The sequence below is a fragment of the Anolis carolinensis genome, chromosome 4 (genome assembly GCF_035594765.1).
Source record: "Anolis carolinensis isolate JA03-04 chromosome 4, rAnoCar3.1.pri, whole genome shotgun sequence".
Taxonomy (NCBI): domain Eukaryota; kingdom Metazoa; phylum Chordata; class Lepidosauria; order Squamata; family Dactyloidae; genus Anolis; species Anolis carolinensis.
The window spans coordinates 158,062,470-158,082,619 of record NC_085844.1 but is presented as its reverse complement, the minus strand read 5'-3'; the positions used below and the strand labels follow the sequence as shown (position 1 = coordinate 158,082,619).

Here is a 20,150-nt window from a genome sequence, read left to right as displayed (position 1 = left end):
AAAACAATCCAGCCAAAGCCAAATAAACAACTGTCAACACCAGCGGCAGCAGCTGCAGAAAAAGACTAGCTAAAAACTCCAACTGTGAACAAGTGTTAGTCAGCTCGTGTCATTAATCTTGCAGTAACTGATGCTGAGATGAAGTAGTACCAGCTTATCTGCCCATCACATTCTTCCTGTCCCTCTTTTGACAACAGACTGATTTCTTCATCTTGGGCCATGTGTCCCAGATTGCATATGAGATACTAAATTAAAATGGATGGGATGTTGGGTTGACTGCAGAAATCCTAGCCAATCTCAGGGACAAGAGTTATGTGAGCCTCCAGATATTGTTGGACTGTACTTCCCAACAACTCTAAACAGCAAAGCCAATAGAGTGGAATACTGCGAGATGGAATCCAATGGCATTTGGCAGGCCATGGATATTACACCCCTGCTTTAAAAATAGAGAATTGCACAGCAAACATTTCCTGGAGAACTTTTGCATAGTTTTTCCTCATTCTTCAAGGCTGAAATGTGTTTTCTAAGGCTTTATTATTGACAACAAGAGCATCAAGTTTAAATGAGTATGCATGTTTGGTCCCAATCATTTGCCTCCTTTCCTCCCACTCCACCATTGGAATATATCCCTCTAGTCTAGAACATAATTAAAATTGCATCCTCTGACTAAAAGAAATATCAGACTCTTTGGTATGGCCAACTCCTTCTGATCAGATGCCAATGAGAACGGCATCAAAGCATGTGCACTCTGATGTTTGCAGTAATGACTCTGAATCTGAAGGGAACAAAAATCCACCAGTTAGGAATCTGGCGTGTCATTTTTTTCATTGCTAAGTGTGTGCCATCCCAGATGCACAGTTTTGGAACATACATGTATGTGTAAATTCCTCGCCAACTATAAACTGTTGATCACACCCTTCGACATTTTACAGATGAATATGGCCAAGCAATATTATGGTCAAGTTTGTTGTGTGCCTTCAAGTTGTTTCCCTAAGGTAAATCTATAACTGGTTTTTTTTTTTGGGGGGGGGGGGGAAATATTTTTAGAGGGATTGCCTTTGCCTTCCCTTGAGGTTAAGAGGGTGCAAATTGCCCATAGTCACTACCAAATGAATAAGTTGGAGGGTATGCCAAATAGACTGGTCCATGAGGTCACGAAGAGTCGGAGACGACTAAACCACTGAGCAGCAGCATGCTAAATAGAAATGCAAGTCTGTGTGCATATTTTCCTTCATTATTGTTGTGAGAAGGTCATTTTTAGGACTATCTATGTTTAGAAAAAGCTAAATGTATTGTGATGCCCCCCTCCCCGAAAATGGATTTTTATGCACATGGATTTTTATGCAGATGTGGTGGAGGCTGGATGGCCATCTGTAGGGAGTGCTTTGAATGTTATTTTCCTGCTTCTTGGCAGCGAGTTGGACTGGATAACCCATGATGTCTCTTCCAACTTTATGATTCTATGAAATATTGTTTTCTGCCCAAATAATGCATTTTTCTGTTCAGGAAACTTGGTTTCTGAATAGACGTGTTATTTTCTGTGAAATAGAACTATCCACATTTTTCAGAAGAATAGGTTTTTGATTTTCCTTGCCTGAAGTTTCAAGCCCTATTCTCAAATGTTTTCAGAATTCTTTCCATTCACAGCCACTATATGAAGTACTTTTCAACTTTGCAATAGTTCATATGTATAATTAAAATAGAAATACACATTTGATATTGATTTCCTGATCAAGTTAATGTATTAGGCAAGTCCTTTGGCCAATTACGTGCATGGGTTCTTGATTCGTCTTTTTGCTTCCTGCTTTCTGGAATCTTACTGACCCGCAGTGCAATTGTACCATGTATATACTGTATCTAATTATCTATGCAAAGAGTTCAGTGAAATTTATTCCCAAATAAATTCATACTGGATTGAAGCCTCAGGGTGCCATCACAATAAAAAGGAGCTTTTGAATCTGCCATTTTTTTAAAAAAAAAATTCCAATACATGCACACGGTTCAGTTCCATTATGTTTAGAATATACAAAAATATTTACATAAAACTAAGGGAATGTTCTAGCATTTGCCTATGCTCTTTTACACATGTGCTGTAACAATTATTAAGATAATTATTAATCTCCTCTTCAAATTAACTCACCCCACACATTCAATCTCTAATGAATGGGTGGGCCCTTGTGCACCTTTTATATACTATCTCATCATTTTTAGATTTTTCAGAAATGAATAAGAGGAAGTAGCATGGGCATGTAAATTCAGTTTCTCCTATTACCTGGAGATTGTCTTGAGAAGAGTGAAATATTTTATTAAATGGGTTATTACAGAATCAAAAGTAATCCACACTGAATTCAGGAAAATTATTTCCTGGTATGTGTGCAGAGGAAAACATATTTAGTTTCCTACATGGACCCAAGTTGTGATATATATTTCCTTGTGGTGATGAACCACTCGTGTTTGTGTGTGTATTTTCTGAGTATGTCCAGTCTTCGTGTTCTCCAGACACTCACTTAACTGGACATAATACAAATTATTCCCTTTCCTGGAAAGATCCAGGAGCAGCAGTTACATATCTTGCAACACTTCAGAGGACAAACAAGGACCCATGCATCCAAGCAAAAGTAAAACATGTCCAAAGTGACAAAAATTATTAAAAAGGAAGGACACACAAGTTAGGGAAGGCTGATGTAGTTTGTTTTTGCCTGAGCTTGCAAGCATGTGTAGGATTCTCTCCCTCTTTTTCTCCCTCCTACAAAGTGCTGATTTCTCTGAATGTAAACTGCTTTTGCCATTTAACTTTTTTGCATTAAGCAAAGGCAAAAGGTGAGGAGAAGGGGGGAAAGGAGCAAAAAACTAGGAAATTTTAAAAGCAGATGAAAAAATGGAATGGCAGAGAATTAACAAAGATACTCCCTGTCACTCTGGGACAGCTGGAGAATATGCAATTTCCTTTTTAATTCATGTGCAGGCTGCCTTTGTGCTTTTTGATATTTTATAAGCCTTTATTTTTCAAAAGCAGATGTTTACTGGACACTTCTGGATTTGCTTCTGTTTGCTTTTTGGCAGTCTACAGGTTCCTGATGCAGATACTCTGCCCTCAGAGTTGACATTTGGCCTCTCTTTGGCTCCATTTACAGTAACAATGTGGCTTCAAAATACACATTGCTAATGAACTCTGCAGCATGCATTACAGGGATACAGCACATTAAAAAGTTTGTGGGAAAGTCTGAGTTAAGTCATAAAATGTGCTGCAGTAGATCCAAGTACATCTCAGATACACAACAAAATTGGCTCTACAAACTGCAGAGCACATTGTAGACAACTGCTCCTTCTGAAGTGCAATATCGAATCCAGAATGGGAGCTGCCATGAAATACCCCAAAGGCATAGTTGGGCAGAAGGGGCTAACTGACCCCCTGGGAGGAGTGATTGATTGCCTCTGCTGCTAATTGTCCTTTCTTTTAATTTCATACATCTCCTATGTACTTCTATGCAGGAAGTGGAGGGGAAAAAACTTACAGAGCAATTTGAATCCAGGTTCTGTGCTCAATGTAATCACCATCCTAGCCTCAAACTGGTTCCAGACTTGTCAATCTAATCATCTACAGAGCAAAACTGTTTCCTCCCAAACTGGTTCCAAGCTGCATTATTGTCAGGCCTTGGAAAATCTTGGACAAAAAGCAGGCTCACAAAGATAACTCCTTGGAAACAACTTTATTGATCCTTCTTACCAAGTTGAAAAACAAGCTATTTCTGACTATTTCCTGCCAAACTACTACTATATCAAACCACCCCACTTTAGCCCCCCTTCTACCCTGCTCTTAACGGCCAACATTCAATTCCCAGGCAAGCAAGCAACAAATCAATGGTTCCCTCCTCAGTCCAGATGGCTGTTATCAGTGAACAGTTCCTTGACTCCCATTCCAATTACTTGGCATGGTGTGAACGGTTCAGCTTACAAATAGCTGAAACAGTTACATCCTGACAATTATAGTGTCAGTGTAGATGTGTACTTTGTGTAGTTTCTTCTATTGTTGTTTATTTGTATTTTGATTTCTGCTTACTTTTCCTGAATAGTTTGGGATGGGAAACATAGCTATCTGGATCTTGTTGAACCGCTGCCATCAGCCATAGCAATAAGACAATGTCTGAGATTGTAGAAACTGTAGTCCAACAATATCAGGATAGTTATAGATTGTGGTTTCCCATTTAGCCCTATCAATCATCATTTGTGTTTGGCTATTTATTTCTTGTTTATTAGCATATCCTCAGGTCCTACCAGGCTGTTTATTTCCTGTGGTTTTGCTTGTAAAATGGCAAAACAATAATTTCACTATTGTAATCCTACAGTCACTATTTGTTCTCCAAGTATACTGATAATCTATTTCAATGTGTATTTTATATCAGAATCAAGACACAAATGACATAAATTAACTCTGTTCCCATGCTCCTTTACAACTGATCATACTGTCTGGGGCAGAAGGAAATTGGATTCCAACAACAACAACAATAACAACAACAACAACAACAACATGTTGTCGAAGGCTTTCATGGCCGGGATCATAGGGTTGTTGTATGTTTTCCGGGCTGTATGGCCATGCTCCAGAAGTATTCTTTCCTGACGTTTCACACACATCTATGGCAGGCATCCTCACAACCTCTGAGGATGCCTGCCATAGATGTGGGCGAAATGTCAGGAGAGAATACTTCTGGAGCATGGCCATACAGCCTGGAAAACATACAATAACCCAACAACAACAACACTTTATTTTTCTATCCTGCCTTCATCTCCCCGAAGGGACTCAGGGCGGCTAACATGGGGCCAAGCCCAAAACAAAATGTGAACAAGATTAAAAGCATATATAAATAACATCAACAACAGATAAAATAAGGCAAAGACCACCATTAGTAGATAAAATGGGGAGGGGGGGGGTTCAGGACAAAAGTGGAAAGATAGTTATAAGACAATTTAATAAGGTACCTGGACAAAGTGCTGAAGTGTTCTCTAGCAGAATGGGGGGGGGGGGGGGTAGAGGGTCAAGTTATTTCCAAGAACATCTGAATGCCTTTATTTTATATTTAATCAAGATAGTATGTGTCATTTTAAAACCTTAATCTGTTCCTTCAATTTAATCCTTTTTCAATAAATTATGAATTTAGGAATTGCATTTCACTAACTGGTAAAATAATGAAAACTAATAAATTTCCTGCTACTACTGGTGGTTAGGGCTTCTGTAAATCTGATCAACTGTTGTCTCAGTGAAGTCAGGAAGCATAGTGCCTATTTTTGATAATGCAATTATGTTGATTCACCAATCCATGGTCCTGCAATCATACTTCCACATTCTTTCATAACCCTGCTTTCCCACACAACTGCCATTCCTTATTTTTTATTTTAATGCAATTGTGAAATTCTAACATTTCTAAAAGGTAAATATATAGATGTAAAATATAAAATAAAATGAGAGCCAGCTTATAAATAGTAGGGGTACCCTGGCTGGAAGGGACCAATGAAAAGGCATGTGTTAGGAAGGTTGCAGAATTCGGAGTTATTGATGGGTTTTAACAGCTAGGTATAGGAGAAGTGGACCAGCAACAGGTTGCATGTGATGCCCTGTGATAAGGACCATCACCTTTGCAATGTTGGTGTGCCTCCCTCATGCGATAAGGTCCTTGGACTCCTACAAGTACCACTATCATGGAAAAAGTAGTTTTAGGAAAGAAGTGATATGGGGACAATATTGTTCCTTCTCATACAAATCTGTTAATTTTTACCCAGGTTGAAACATTTCCAAAAGAACTTTCATTTCAAAGCTAAAAGATCCTAACAGAGAAAGTGCTGTTTATTCCATTTCTCCATGCGGCAATGTTGCCAAAATAGGTAGTACTATTAATATGTTCAAGGACTATGTAAAATGAATGCATGTTTTGCTTTTTTGTTTGTTTGTTTTTGGTGTTTGTGTCTGCATTTGGTTTTCTTCCGTTTTTGCTATTTTTTGCTAAATGGGTGCTGTTGATATGACAGAAAACTATCAATGGAGGTAGGGCCTAGACAGCAGAAGAATATTATTTTTTAAAATAATTTTTATTGAAATTGTAATGATCACATATAATGATCATTAAAAGCACAACAATAATAATTGCAAACCCAAAAATAGAGTAGAAAAATCCTAAAAAATGAAGGAATAGAAAAACAAACAAAAAAGAAGAAGAAAAGAAGAGAAAAAACTACTACTTTGTGATCTTCCAATCCTCATACTTGCCATCCAAAATGAAAACATAATCTATTTCCATTGGTACATTGTTTTTAACTTTTATCCAGCTGGATAAAAGCAGAAGAATATTATTTAACGGTATCAAAACTCAAATCTATTGTTTTCTAAACCTGGTTTCTTTAAGGGAGCTCACTATGTATTCGCCTTCTCTAATTTGGTTTCTGGGAAAAGGAAAGGGAAGTAAATTATTCCTTATTTTACTCCCAAATTGAAGAGCAATTTTATTCTTGCTCCACAGTAATACCAAGCTTTTCCCCAATTTTGAAAGCAATATTTGAATTTGGTTGGAATATTGTATCAAATTTAACACAATTGCATTACATTTAGGCAAATGCAGGAATTTTCATATAGACAATAATAATAATAAATAATAATAATAAAACTTTATTTATATCCCGCCACCATCTCCCCACGGGGACTCAGGGTGGCTTACATGGGGCAGTGGCCCAAACAACATAAGAACAAAATATAAGCAACACAATACAATCACAATATAAAAAGATAAAACAATAATACAATATATCAATATAAACAACAATACAAGATAAAAATTTCATTTAAAACACATAAATGGTAAGACCGTAATAAAAACAGGATAATTTATTAAAAACCCACTGGGGCTGATTAATTAATGACTATCTCCGAAGACAAGTGCAAGTTGTTTTCCTCCAGGTTTTGTGTGAAAAAAAATTTTTTAAGAATAATATTTTCCTTAAAATCCACATTTTCTGTAAAAAAACAAACAAACTACCACTTCATTTCTATCCATACAAATACCTAATGAAGCACTAATGTGTGAAGAATCTGGAATACCATTTTTGCTGGAAAGGGACTTGAAACATCCCTTTCACAAGGAATATGAATACTGAAGAGTATCCTTCACATCACTGCTTTAAAAAAAATCCCAATTTATTCAACCTATTTGTATCTTGCACATCCAAGCTTTAAGTTGAAGTGAAACCACGTTTTAAAAAAATCCTGTCTCCAGGGCTAAAATTTGAAGAAATGCTGATTATAAAGCTTTTATTTTCACTAGTGAAGAAGAAAACAAAGGACATGACCTTCTTAATTATGAAATAAATACAATTCCCCCCTTCTTCCTCAGTAGTTTCAATTAGTCATTAATATTTGTTTTCAAGTTAAACAGAATATACTTCGGAACATCTGTTGAGCTGGTTTTCAGGGAATGACAATTGACTACTAATAGCTGTAACAAAGAAAATTATGAGAAGATTGTTTCTGAAGCACAAATGTTTGCTGTTGCTGATTTCCAGCCGTGAATATGATGTTGAGGGCGGGGGAGAGAAATAAACATTAAGTTGTGAGGCAGGGAGGTCTCCCTGCTGTCTGTTCCACATATTCCATGAATGGGAACATCATTCCGTTACTGGGTAGCTAAACAACTGCTTAAGTGATCGATAAAGGCCATTATCTTAAATCATAGCATGAATTCCCAATATCATACATAAAATCAATAAAACACACAAAGAACACGGCAGAAATTTCCCACTAAAACAGAGCCTGCTGCTTTGGAAATAATATTTAGTAGGCTGGATTTTTTTTTGTTTTACTAATTATGAGCTCAGTGGCAATTTATTCTGCAGTAAATCTGCTGGTGTGAGATTAAACCTGTTATTGAGCAGAGTTTTGAATCTACTGCAAGGCACTCATCACGGCTGGAGAGTGAACATTGCTGTTATCTCATTTAAAAGTTGGCCAGCAAAGCAGCCCATTTGTTTAAAATGCAATTAAGCTGGTGTCTTGAAGAGAAATTAGCAAGGAGTGCTTCATTCTAAAGGCATAACAGGTCTGTTCACAGTCACATTTGCCCTGTGATTTGGGGTGCTATTGCAACCTAGGTGCTCCCATGGAACAGATTTCCAGAGGGAGAAACTGTCATGTTAATCTGTTGCAGAAACAATAACAACAACAAGACTCTTTCAGCACCATACAAACTAACGAACAGATATCTGCCTAAGAAAATTGCCTAAAGTCTTACAAAATGCTATCTTCTTGAATTGGTGTGAATGAATACAGGAGCAAAAGGAGAAATGAAGAACAAAACAGTCACATTTTTGTTATTGTATAAAGTCATAGCAGTGTAAGTTATGTCACAGATTTAAAAAATGGCATTAGCTGCCAATTTGCTTCTGACCAAACTTCATAGTGTTGGTGATGACATTCAAAGACCTAAATGGCTCAGGACCTTCATACTTGAAAGAGTTCCTTTCCCTATAAATGTCTGTCCAAGGATTAAGATCTGTCAGAGGAGGACTGAGATCTGTCTGACTTTGTTTTCTACCAATAGGAGCAATACAATAGGACAGGAAACAAGAGAGGGTCTTTTCACCTGAAATGAACTAGTTGTGGAACATCTTCTTTGAGAGGCTTGGTGTGTACCAAGTTTTCTTTCTTTCTGTTTACAGGTCAAGGCGTGGGTTTTCATTCAAGCCTTTGTGACGCAATTTAGTTTTAGGTAGGTTTCTACTTCTTCTTATGTTTATTTATACCTCACCTTATCTCTCCTGAAGGAGAATGCAAATGGTTTACAATTAAAAGTATGAACACATAGTTTAAAACATACAAATATACAAACATTAAAACATAATTAAACATGAGACGACTTCCGGTTCAAGAATGGCGGCAGACTAAATGATGAACAGCTTGTCCATAGTCATTGGCAATGATGAGTGCCTCCAATGAGATCAAAATAAGAGCAAGAGTTCACCTGGCTACACATAATAAGCCAAGTAGAAGTGCAGATCTTCACAAACTTCACAACACGGGTGTTAACAGGGGAAGCTGTGATATTGTGGGAGTCTCCCAGAAGATTGCAGCTCCCTAGATGAATTGCCATTGAGGGGAAGAAATAAGAGATGCACATAATCACTTGCAGCTGTTTTCAGCTATACTGCTGACCCCAACCAACTATCCCAACCTGATTCCCTTCCCTCCAGAACCCCTTGGACTCAAAAACGATTTAAAGAATAAGGAGGAAATGAAATAATGAAATAATGAGCCTTTAGTCAATTCATGTAATAGGACAGTTCGTGTTAGGTATATTTTTTCCTTTTGTCTTTGTTTTATGATTTTAAAAAGAAAACAATAATGAATGCATCAACAAAATGATTTTGAATAAAGAAACAAAGATATTTGTAACTCTGAACAATTGAAAAACACTATTAACATGACTCTTCAGTATTGTTCACACTAAGTGCCCACCTACAGAGGCCTTGAAGCTATGTTTGCTTCTGGATTAGCCTGAGATGACATAACATCCCTTCAGGCTAATTTGGTTTAACCTGAAGCAAACCTGGTTTTCCAGGTTTACTCAAGGTTAAAAAACTGCCTTCCAGGAAGGTCCATGCCTTCCCAGGTATGGGGCATGTGGAAATTGACTTTTGGGATCACCTTCCATGATCCTGAAGGTCAGTCTCCACATCCATCCCAGTTCTTCAGGCTCCAGGATCCCAAGGGAATGGGATGGAACTACCAGCCTCCCCTCCCAGCACAACATTTAAAAAGAAAAATTACCAGAGAGGCCTTTGCTACAGAGACTTTGCTACAGAGCTGCTATCACATCAAAATGATGTGACAGGAGCTTTGAAAATGTCATGAATACTTTTCAGACTTTAAAAAGTATTAAAAGTGTTCTTTTATTTCGTTCACAATGAGAGAGTATATCATAGAGCAATACAGAGAAAGAAAATAGACACACAGACTCTAGCTACATACAAAGGAGATATTTCATTTTACTTCAGCATTCACATATATATAAACATACATTCATTGCCATGCATACATTACCATGTCTTCTTCCTTCTCCTGGAAAAGAGACCTCAAATGTAGGCCAGATTGTGTCATTCTGTGAATACACTATCTCTCCATCTCTTGGAGAAGATGGTGGATAGACCAGATTCCTCCGGTTTCTGATAATTTTGGAATAGTAAAGTGTCTCTTATATAGCAATATTTCTGCTGATGTTGTTCCAAAAGTTGTAAATGAATGACAGGTTTTTCCCCAGCTAAGACACCCCGACTCCATCAGTTCCTGGACAGATGTTGACCTTCCTTCTTTAACTGATGTTGGTCTTCTTTAACTGATAATTGGTTTTCCTTCTTTGAAAGAAATCTTGTTTGGCTTTCATAACTGATATTGGATTTTATTCTTAATATAAGAAGCCACTTTGTTGACTTCCTTACTTAACTTAAAACATTCATTGTCTTTGGTAATATAAACATGTTGTTTTCCACCACAGAGTTAATCATTTGCCTCTGTCCATGTCACACCTCAGGCTAGTTTCACCTTGCTTTATACACCAGGCTGCACACAGGTTGAAGTCTTTGGTAGTTTATTAGGAAATAAAAATTAAACAGTTCTTAAAAAGCAAAAGTAAAGTTCCAAAAGATTGTTGCAAAACAAAGCTTCAAATAATAATCCAAGAAATCATAAGGAATAAACAAGGTCCCAATAAAGCATGACAAAGTCCCATGAACATGAACACACAAAGGCTGCAAGATAATCCAGGAAAATGAGAGCTTGTTTCTTGATTCGAGCAAGATGTTGCTTTGACAAAGGTTTGTCTCCCAACACACTGTTTTAATACCCTTTGCCCTTTGCATGAAATAATTTCTTTGGCCTATGACCTCCTTCTTGTTTGCTATTCTAACACTCCTGTGAACCCTGAATTCCAAACGGCCAGCTTGATCTAAAGATTCGTTTCATCAAGGCCAGCCAGCTCATTAGCTTCAATCTGCTTGCTAACAGACTGAGAACTGTCCTCCTTTTCTGAGTCAATTTGCACCTGGCTAGTTTCAGTATCATCAGCACCATTCCCTGCTAAATGTCAGGAACTGCCATACATCTTCCTCCTTTCCAAAGTGATGAATCTGTCCTAGTCAGCTTTAATCAGTTCTAATTTAGTAGCCCTTATGTACTCTTTCTGTTAGATGATAGCTGGGAGGAAGGATCTTAGCCATTTTGAAGCACATCCAACATCCACCTTATTAAGACATTTGTAAATATTTAGTAGTTTTTATTCAGCCGGAAGTGCCCAAAGTCCACCTGCAGTAGCTATATGCAATTGTAGCTACTTCCTGCACAGGGATAGCAACTTTCCTGGCTATGGAACATAACAAATTGTATGCTTGATTTGCTTCCCCACAAAGAGGTGCATCTCTGTTTATATAAAGACACAATATAAAAAAGTACTTCCAGATGCAAAGAAGGGGTATTCCAAAATAGGGAATCACACTTCAGGAAAACTCCAAGGGGACACAGTTCTCTTATGCATTAAGTTCACTTATTTTTATCACAAAATGTTTTTTCCAATAGTCGAAATGACCAAAATGTGGTCTTTTCCATAATCACCAACTCCTCATCTAGACCTTCCTCATCAGTTGTTGCAATGATGTGAAGGCATGTAGCCCCCCTTCCCCCGGCTGGATTTGGCTTGTGGGGTGGGGACTAGAATCCGTGCTGAAGTGGGTTACTTTAACCCATTTCGGTACAGGTTTTGGCACTGTCTGGAAGCAGCCTGAATCTGTGACCAGACATTGGGTAGAAAGGTGACATACAAAAGCTTGTACAGTTGAGGAAGAAAATATCATCTTGCTGACATTTATATTTTGCCAGTTCTGGGCCAATAGTGCACCTGAATCTAGATTCTTTAGCTGGGATAAGTATGCTGTAGGATTTTTAAAACCTTTCAAGAATATTGTGCACAGAGCTCCTTTGCAGTATTTAAATAGGATTGTTTGGTACATATCAGGCCCAGTCCAATGTAGTACGTTGAATACGCCTTGGCGTCGGGCGCAGGTGAGGGGGGGCGCTGTGTGGAGGCCTCGGCAGCACCCCCGTTTTGCTCCGGTCATGGTGTTTGTCCAAATTGTCCTGGCACCGGCAATGGAGGCACTGCATGCAGTGCATGCGCACAAAGGCACAGGACTGGCATGCCATCGCCTAAAATGGCCGATGGGGCTTCTTTGTCCTGGCGCCGGCAATGCAGGCCCTGAGTGCAGTGCATGCACAGGACTGGCATGCCATCGCCCAAAATGGCCGATGGGGCTTCTGTGCGCATGCGTACAGGACTCCCATCAGCCATTTTGGCTGTTTTTGTGCAGGCATAGCCTCCAGCCACCCACCACGTGGAGCAGCCAGCCAGGAGGTGCTAGGGCCCGGCTGACTGATCGTAGCAGAGCAGCTTCTATCTTGCTGTTAAAACCATCTCACTTGTGCCTGCCTGCCCAGTCAGTGCCCACCTTTAGGTCAGTCAGCAGCAGCAATGCAATGCATACAGTTATGATAAAAAAATTGTTTTTGAATATTTTTAATTGATGTTTTTTTAATTTACAATTAAAAATAAAAGAAAAAACATGGACTTCGTGGTGAGGGAGGGGGGATTGGGTGAGGGGGAGAGGATCGGTATATTCCATTGGATCTTCGGTTCAATGAGTCTAGTCTCTTTGTGGAGCAAGTTGCTGGATGTAGAAGAGTAGTTGTTTTATTTTATTAGGGGGCAGATTGTGCCCCCCCCTTTTATATTGCCTGGGTTGGCTATTTCTTATTTCAGTTATGGAGTTCCTTCAATCTGTGTCTGTCCTTTTCTTATATATTCCTGTTTCTTTGATTGGTTTTCCATGATGCTTCTTCATCAGGAAAGTCAATCTGTCCATGTTCTTTATTTCCCATATCATTGATTACCATTTTTTAAATGTTCCCTAACTGGCTGCTCTCCTCATCGCCACCATCCTGATTTACCTTGATTCAGACCACTCCACATGGAGCTGGAGCTAATAGAGGGAGCTCATCCGTGCTCTCCCCAGGTTGGATTCGAACGGGGAAGTCATCAGTCCTGCTGGCACACTGTGCTATTGGGGGCTCCCACCTTCCCTATGATTAGCAGGTTAAAGAGCTGGGTCTGTTTAGCCTGCAGAAGAGAAGGTTGAGAGGAGACATGATCACCATGTTTAAATATCTAAAAGGATGTCTTAAGGAAGAGGGAGCAGGCTTGTTTTCTGCTGCCTTAGAGACTAGGACTCAATGGAGCAGTGGGTTCAAATTACAGAAAAGGAGATTCCAACTGAACATTAGGAGGAACTTACTGACTGTAAGAGCTGTTCAGCAGTGGAACTCACTGCCTCATAGTTCAGTAGAAGCTTCTCCTTTTAAGGTTTTTAAACAGAGGCTGGAAGGCCATCTTTTGGGGGTGCTTTGATTGTGCTCTTCCTGTATGGCAGGGTTTTGGACTGGATGTCCCATATGATTCTATGATTAGCTGACTGGTTGTTTCTGACCTCATCCTGAGTAATCCAGTTTATGTGGGTTGGTGTCTCCATTAAACTGTTTTGGTCTATGAAAGGATGAACTAACTGGATTTCCTTTGTAATGATTTCATTTGGATGATTTCATTTGAGTAGAGCTACCTAAAGTGGGGGCCCTGATGGCGCAATGTGTTAATGTGCTGAGCTGCTGAACTTGCGGCCCACTGTTAGCCCCAGCTTCTGCCAACCTAGCAGTTTGAAAACACGCAAGTGTGAGTAGATCAATAGGTACCTCTCCAGCGGGAAGGTAACGGCGCTCCATGCAGTCATGCCGGCCACATGACCTTGGAGGTGTCTATGGACAACACCGGCTCTTCGGCTTAGAAATGGAGATGAGCACCAACCCCAAGAGTCGGTCGCGTCAAGGGAAAACCTTTACCTTTACCTACCAAAAGTTCTGTGTTCATGCTAGGTGAAAGATTCTGTAAATTGTATGGAAGGTAACCTTGCCCAACTTTCATGATGGGCCTGAGGTTATTATGGAACTTTTCTCTATTGGATAGAAGGAATAATAAGCAGATATTGGCAAAATATTTAAGAGACATTTATTTATGGTAATTTCTTTATGACTGATCTACAAACCATCAGCTTTTTTTCCTTGTCAGAAGCGACTTGAGAAAATACTGCAAGTTGCTTCTGGTGTCAGAGAATTGGCCATCTACAGAGATGTTGCCCAGGGGATGCCCAGATGTGTTACCATCCTACTGGGAGACTTCTCTCATGTCCCTACAAGCTAGAGCTGGCAGACGGGAGCTCACCCTGTCTTGCAGATTCGAACTGGCAACCTTTAGGTCAGCAACCCAACCTTCAGTTCAGCAGTTCAGCTGGCACAAGAGTTTAACCCATTGTGCCACCATAGCTCCTATCTTCAGGCCTTGGAAAGTTTCCAGGAAAAATAATGAGTACAGTAGAGTCTCACTTATCCAAGCTAATCCTTGGATAAGCGAATATCTTGGATAATAAGGAGGGATTAAGGAAAAGCCTATTAAACATTGAATTAGGTTATGATTTTACAAATTAAGCACCAAAACATCATGTTATACAACAAATTTGACAGAAAAAGTAGTTCAATACGTAGTAATGTTATGTTGTAATTGCTGTACTTACAAATTTAGCACCAAAATATCATGATATATTGAAAACATTGACTACAAAAATGGCTTGGATAATCCAGAGGCTTGGATAAGCGAGGCTTGGATAAGTGAGACTCTACTGTAATTCTAAATGATAACATGAATCTGTCTAGAGGAGAGTGACTGAAATGATCAAGGCTTTGGAGAATAATCCCTATGAGGAGCGGTTTAAAGATCTGGGCATGTTTTGCATGTAGATGAGAAGGTTGAGAGGAGACTTGACGGCCATGTATAATAATGTGAGAGGAAGTCATAGAGAGGATGGACCAAGCTTGTTGCCTTCTGCCTTGGAGACTGGAACTTGAAAGAATGGCTTCAAACAACCCACATTACGTGCTTTGAACTGGGATATATGGCAGTAAGGACTCAGACAATCCAGTTCAAAGCAGGTAATGTGGGTTATCCTGCCTTGATATCCTGAGTTATAGAGCTGTGTGGAAGGGCCCAAATTCTTTCTCCTTCTCTGCCAAATAATGCTGGAAAGTGTCCAGAGGAGGGCCACATCTAAGGCAGGCATCCTCAGAGGTTGTGAGGTGTGTTGGAAACTAGGCAAGTGGGGTTTGTATATCTTTGTTGAGAGGTGTTAGCTGGCCCTGATTGTTTCATGTTTGGAATTCACCTGTTTTTGAGTGTTCTTTTTTCACTGTCCTGATTTTATTTATTTATTTATTTATTTCCCATACTTCTGTCCCGCCCTTCTCACCCGAAGAGGTCTCAGGGTGGCCTCACAACTGGCAACAATTTGATGACTGACATACAAATTCCAATAATATAATGACAATTAAACTCAAACATTTAAACAAAAACTACTAAAAACAACAATTACAATCACACAAGTTCAAAATCATAGTCCAGAATCAGTCCAGTGGTCAATATTAAAAAGTCCTCAAGTATTTCACTGCTAGGAATAATGCTCAAATGCTTGGTCCATAACCATGTCTAGCAAGGCTATTCTATGCTAATCAAGGTGATCAATTGCAGTTATTCACACTTGCCCTATTATCCAACATTTTTTGCTTACCCAACGCTCAACTGGCCCATTTATGTGGGATAACTGAGACTACTGTACTTGGATGGAGCAGCAGGCTGTATTTCTGCTGTGTTGTCATAAGCTGAAAGTTGTTCTATGTCATTCCCCTTCCTTGTATGACGAGTTGGGTTTTTTAGCAGAAAATGTCAAGCAAGAAGAAGCCATCAGGAGCATTTCATTGTAAAAGGAGATTGCAGCATTGCAAAGAAGATGAGAGTCAAGCTAAAGCATTGCAAAGGTTTTTAACGACTTCACCATCATGTGAGACAGAAAACCCAGAGACAACAAAATTGACTGAATCAGATCATGATGATGACGGCAAGATACTAATATCTGAGCCTCTACCTGGACCATCAACAAGTCAAGACTTCACTGCGACTTCAGCAACACCATTAGCACCTTTAAATATTGGTTGTGACATAACTAGGACCGACACGGAAGATGTGGATGATGATTTATTAGGAGATGCAGTCCTGCCATCTACAAGTCGGCAAACCATTGAATCTGTAAGTAGATTCAATTTAAAATTATTAGTACACATTTTAGGAAAATATAATTGGCCTTGGCCTGTACGGTTCATTTTTTTTATTAAAGATTGCATAATGAGGTATTATTGATCTTGCATTGCATTACATCTTAGAAAAACTTCAAGAAGTTAACATAAACCACTTTTTTTTTCAGGAACAAAGCAGAGACCCATTATTATTGCTTTCAAATGACTGTGGAGAGTGGCCACTCAAAATAAATGACGAGGCACGGAAATTACTTGTTGAACGAGGACCTCAGCAAGTCAGAGGCATAAATTTTCCAAAGGACATTAATGGAAGGAAATTTTCCTCATATCATTATACAAGGAAGCTGTGCAATGGAGAGCAAGTCAACAGATATTGGCTACTGTATTCTGTATCAAAAAATGCAGTGTTTTGTTTTTCTTGCAAAATTTTTGGAAATGCCAAATCTGTTTTTGCTAGTAGCCAAGGGTATTCTGACTGGAGTAACTTGGGCAAGCTTTTGACCAGTCATGAGAAATCCCGTACTCATATTAAAAACCGTGCATCTTGGCATGAACTCTCTCAACGTTTACATTTAAAGAAAACTATTGATGCAGAGCATGAAAGACTTATTTATGGTGAAAGTAAACACTGGCAGCAAGTTCTGAAACGCTTGCTATGTATTGTACGGTTTTTGGGGGTTCAAGGATTGGCATTTAGAGGGACAAAAGATGTTCTATTTGAACCAGATAATGGCAACTTTTTAAAATTGGTAGAACATATAGCACAGTTTGATGATCCGATGGCCAAACATGTGAGAAGAGTCAGTTCCAAAGAAACACACGTTCACTATTTGAGCAAAAATGTCCAGAACGAGTTTATTGCTTTCTTGTCAGGCAAGATCCAGAATAATATTTTACAACAACTACACGAGGCAACGTATTATTCTATTATATTAGACTGCACTCCTGATATTAGCAACACCGAACAAATGACGTTGGTGGTAAGATTCGTTAAATGTGAAGCAAATGAAGATGCCTCAATTAAGGAACATTTTTTAGGCTTTGTTCCTGTTGCCAATCCTTCAGGTGAAGGTCTCACAGAAATATTACTCAAAGAGTTGGAAGCACGACACATTCCGTTAAAAAACATGAGAGGCCAGGGCTATGATAATGAAGGGAAAACATGTTGGAGTCCAGAGGAGGATCCTTGATTTAAATCCTAGAGCCTTTTATGTACCATGTGGAAACCACTCCCTGAACTTGGTCGTAAATGATGCAGCTCTGTCTTGCAGTATTGCAGCAGAGTGTTTCACCACCATACAAGACCTCTATAACGTTTTTTCAAGTTCTCCTCTAAGATGGAGTATTTTGTTGAAGCATATTTCAACTCTCACACTCAAACCACTCAGCAATACTAGGTGGGAAAGTAGAATCGAGGCATTGTTGCCTTTGAGGTACCATATTGAAGAAGTATATGACGCCTTATATAAAGCTTCTCAATGTCAGAAATTTGATGGATATTATAAGACCCGTGCTGTTGCTCTTCTTAAAAGACTGCAAAGCTTCACGTTTCTGTGCAGTTTAGTGACATGGCATGAGATCCTGAATAAGATCAATATGGTTAGTAAACAGATGCAAAAAGTGACAATTGATCTTCAAAGTTCTATGGATCTTATTAAGAGTGTGAAAACATTCCTAGAAAGGATGAGATCTGAAGAAGGCCTAAATAGCGTCATTACAGATGCAAAGGAACTTGCAGGAAAAATCGATGCTACTTCCGACTTTGAAAAAGAACCACTACCTCGACTGAGAAAAGTAAGCAGACAGTTTTCCTATGAAAGTAAAGATGAAGCTGTACATTCTGGTAAAGATTCTTTTAAAGTGAACTTCTTTTTTGTTGTGCTTGACACAGCAATATCATCATTAGAGGAGAGATTTGAGCTTATGGACAACCATAGTGAAAGTTTCAAATTTCTGTATGATATTTCAAACCTTGGAAAATGTCTGAATGACAAAGAATTGAAGAACGCCTGTCAACACCTTCAAACTGTTTTGACGGATGGAGAAGACCATGATGTGAATGGTGATAATCTGTATGATGAGCTACAAATACTTGCTACCCCCTAGAAGTCTCCCAGCTGAAGCCTTGTCTTTCATAAATCGTGGTTTGGAGGATACTTTCCCAAATGTCTACATTGCATTGAGAATTCTTTTAACACTTCCAATATCCGTGGCCAGCGGTGAAAGAAGTTTTTCAAAATTAAAACTTATAAAAAATTACTTAAGATCTACTGTGAGTCAAGAGCGCTTGAATGGACTATCAACCTTGGCCATTGAAAATAGCTTGTTGGATGAAATGGAAACAGATTCCCTAGTACAGGAGTTTTCAAAATTGAAAGCCAGAAAAATCAGTTTTTAATTTTTAAAAGTGTTCAAGTTAATTTGTATAAAGGAAAACTGGATGTTGAAATATCCACTCAAGTGAAGGGGCCAGAGGCTGGATAGGTTGCCACCCCCATGACAATGGTCCAGGCTGGCATGGCACTTCTGAAGGACAAGAGTTCGCTTCCTGAAAAAGGAAGTGTCTATTCTCCTGGGGCTGCATTCTCCAAAACAAAACTGATTATTAGCAAGTCCGAAGTCTGAAAAATCTGAGACAGCATGACCAGGAAACCTTAGTGTAGTACTTGTAGACTAAAAATAACAAAAAAATTAAAATTGTTGCAAATTTTATTAAAATATTTGCATTCTAAAATGCAAAATTGGCGTTAATTCTATGTAATGTTACTATATGAACATAATGTTGTAATAAACTTCTGGTTTGTAAGGTAAACTCTTTTATCCATTCTATTCACCTCTACCTTCCACCTTTTATTTCTTGGTGATTGGTGTTTTTTTTGGGGGGGGGGCACCAAAATTCTGTTTCGCTTACACTTGAAAATTACCTTGGGCCGGCTCTGGTACATATGCATCTAGCATGCACACACACACACTTTGTTACACTTGCTATTTCTATTTGCTTGGTGTTTCATGGCATTTCCTTTGAATTGTTTCCCTTATCTGACTGTACCAGAAAATTTTATCATTGCCAACTGGTGTATCTTAACAACAGATAAATAATATCAACTGATATTCATTTTTAATGACGGTTGGTGTGTGTTTTCAAGTGAATTTAAATCAAATGATATTGTGCCTTAAATTATTGATAGTCTGTTTTGAAATGAAGTTAAAATGTTGATATATTAGAGATGCTAATATGAATGGTACATTTTGGCTGCTGCATTATGTCTGGAAACAAAGTACTTAATTTGTTTAATTTAATTAAACAAGCCTGTTTAATTTGTAATGATGCCTTCGTACGTATTACTAGGTTGTTGTTTTTTGTGAGCCACTTTGGGCACATTAATGTGAGAAAATAGAACTATTATCCTCACCACCTTAAAATATTTTGCTGCTTGAGTGGAGCATGAAATGGAGAACTTCTCCCCAGCCATGGTGGTAAAAAAATACAACAGCAACAAATTACATAAGGAGTATTTGCTTTCCTTTCATGGCATTTCAGATCTGCTGGCTGGGGAAACTACCACACCTTACCTAATGGGAGGACCAGTTCTCACAACAGTAGAGCTCTGATTGAAAATTTATGTAAAGGAATGGAGGTTGGGAGACAGGGACTATAGATGAGACTCTGTGGCTTCTATATGTTCTTAATATTCCTGGTTTTCAATCGTGATTTTTTCCATGTGTTACATTTCTTCTAGTCTGTATGGCGAAGAAGCAAAAGTTGCAAAAGCTGTACTCTTTAGTTGGTTAATCCCATGTTTTGAAGTTTCTTATCTGACCCTTGTTTCAAACTCAAAGTGTCAAAGAATATTGGAATCCTTAAATCTAGTCATTTCTA

The 20,150-nt window shown here is 38.7% G+C and overlaps 1 protein-coding gene across 1 annotated transcript; it reads left to right on the top strand.

Moving 5' to 3' along the window:
• The first annotated feature begins 15,468 nt into the window (after positions 1-15,468).
• Positions 15,469-18,781, top strand: LOC100552400 (uncharacterized). Its single transcript, XM_016994884.2, has 2 exons — positions 15,469-16,262; positions 16,438-18,781. The coding sequence occupies exon 2, from the start codon at positions 17,414-17,416 to the stop codon at positions 18,374-18,376; it is 963 nt and encodes a 320-aa protein (XP_016850373.2). The 5' UTR covers positions 15,469-16,262; positions 16,438-17,413; the 3' UTR covers positions 18,377-18,781.
• The last annotated feature ends 1,369 nt before the right edge of the window (positions 18,782-20,150 follow it).

Excerpts from the sequence above, each read along its gene's own strand:
- LOC100552400 (XM_016994884.2), top strand. The coding sequence starts at position 17,414 with ATGATAATGAAGGGAAAACATGTTGGAGTCCAGAGGAGGATCCTTGAT.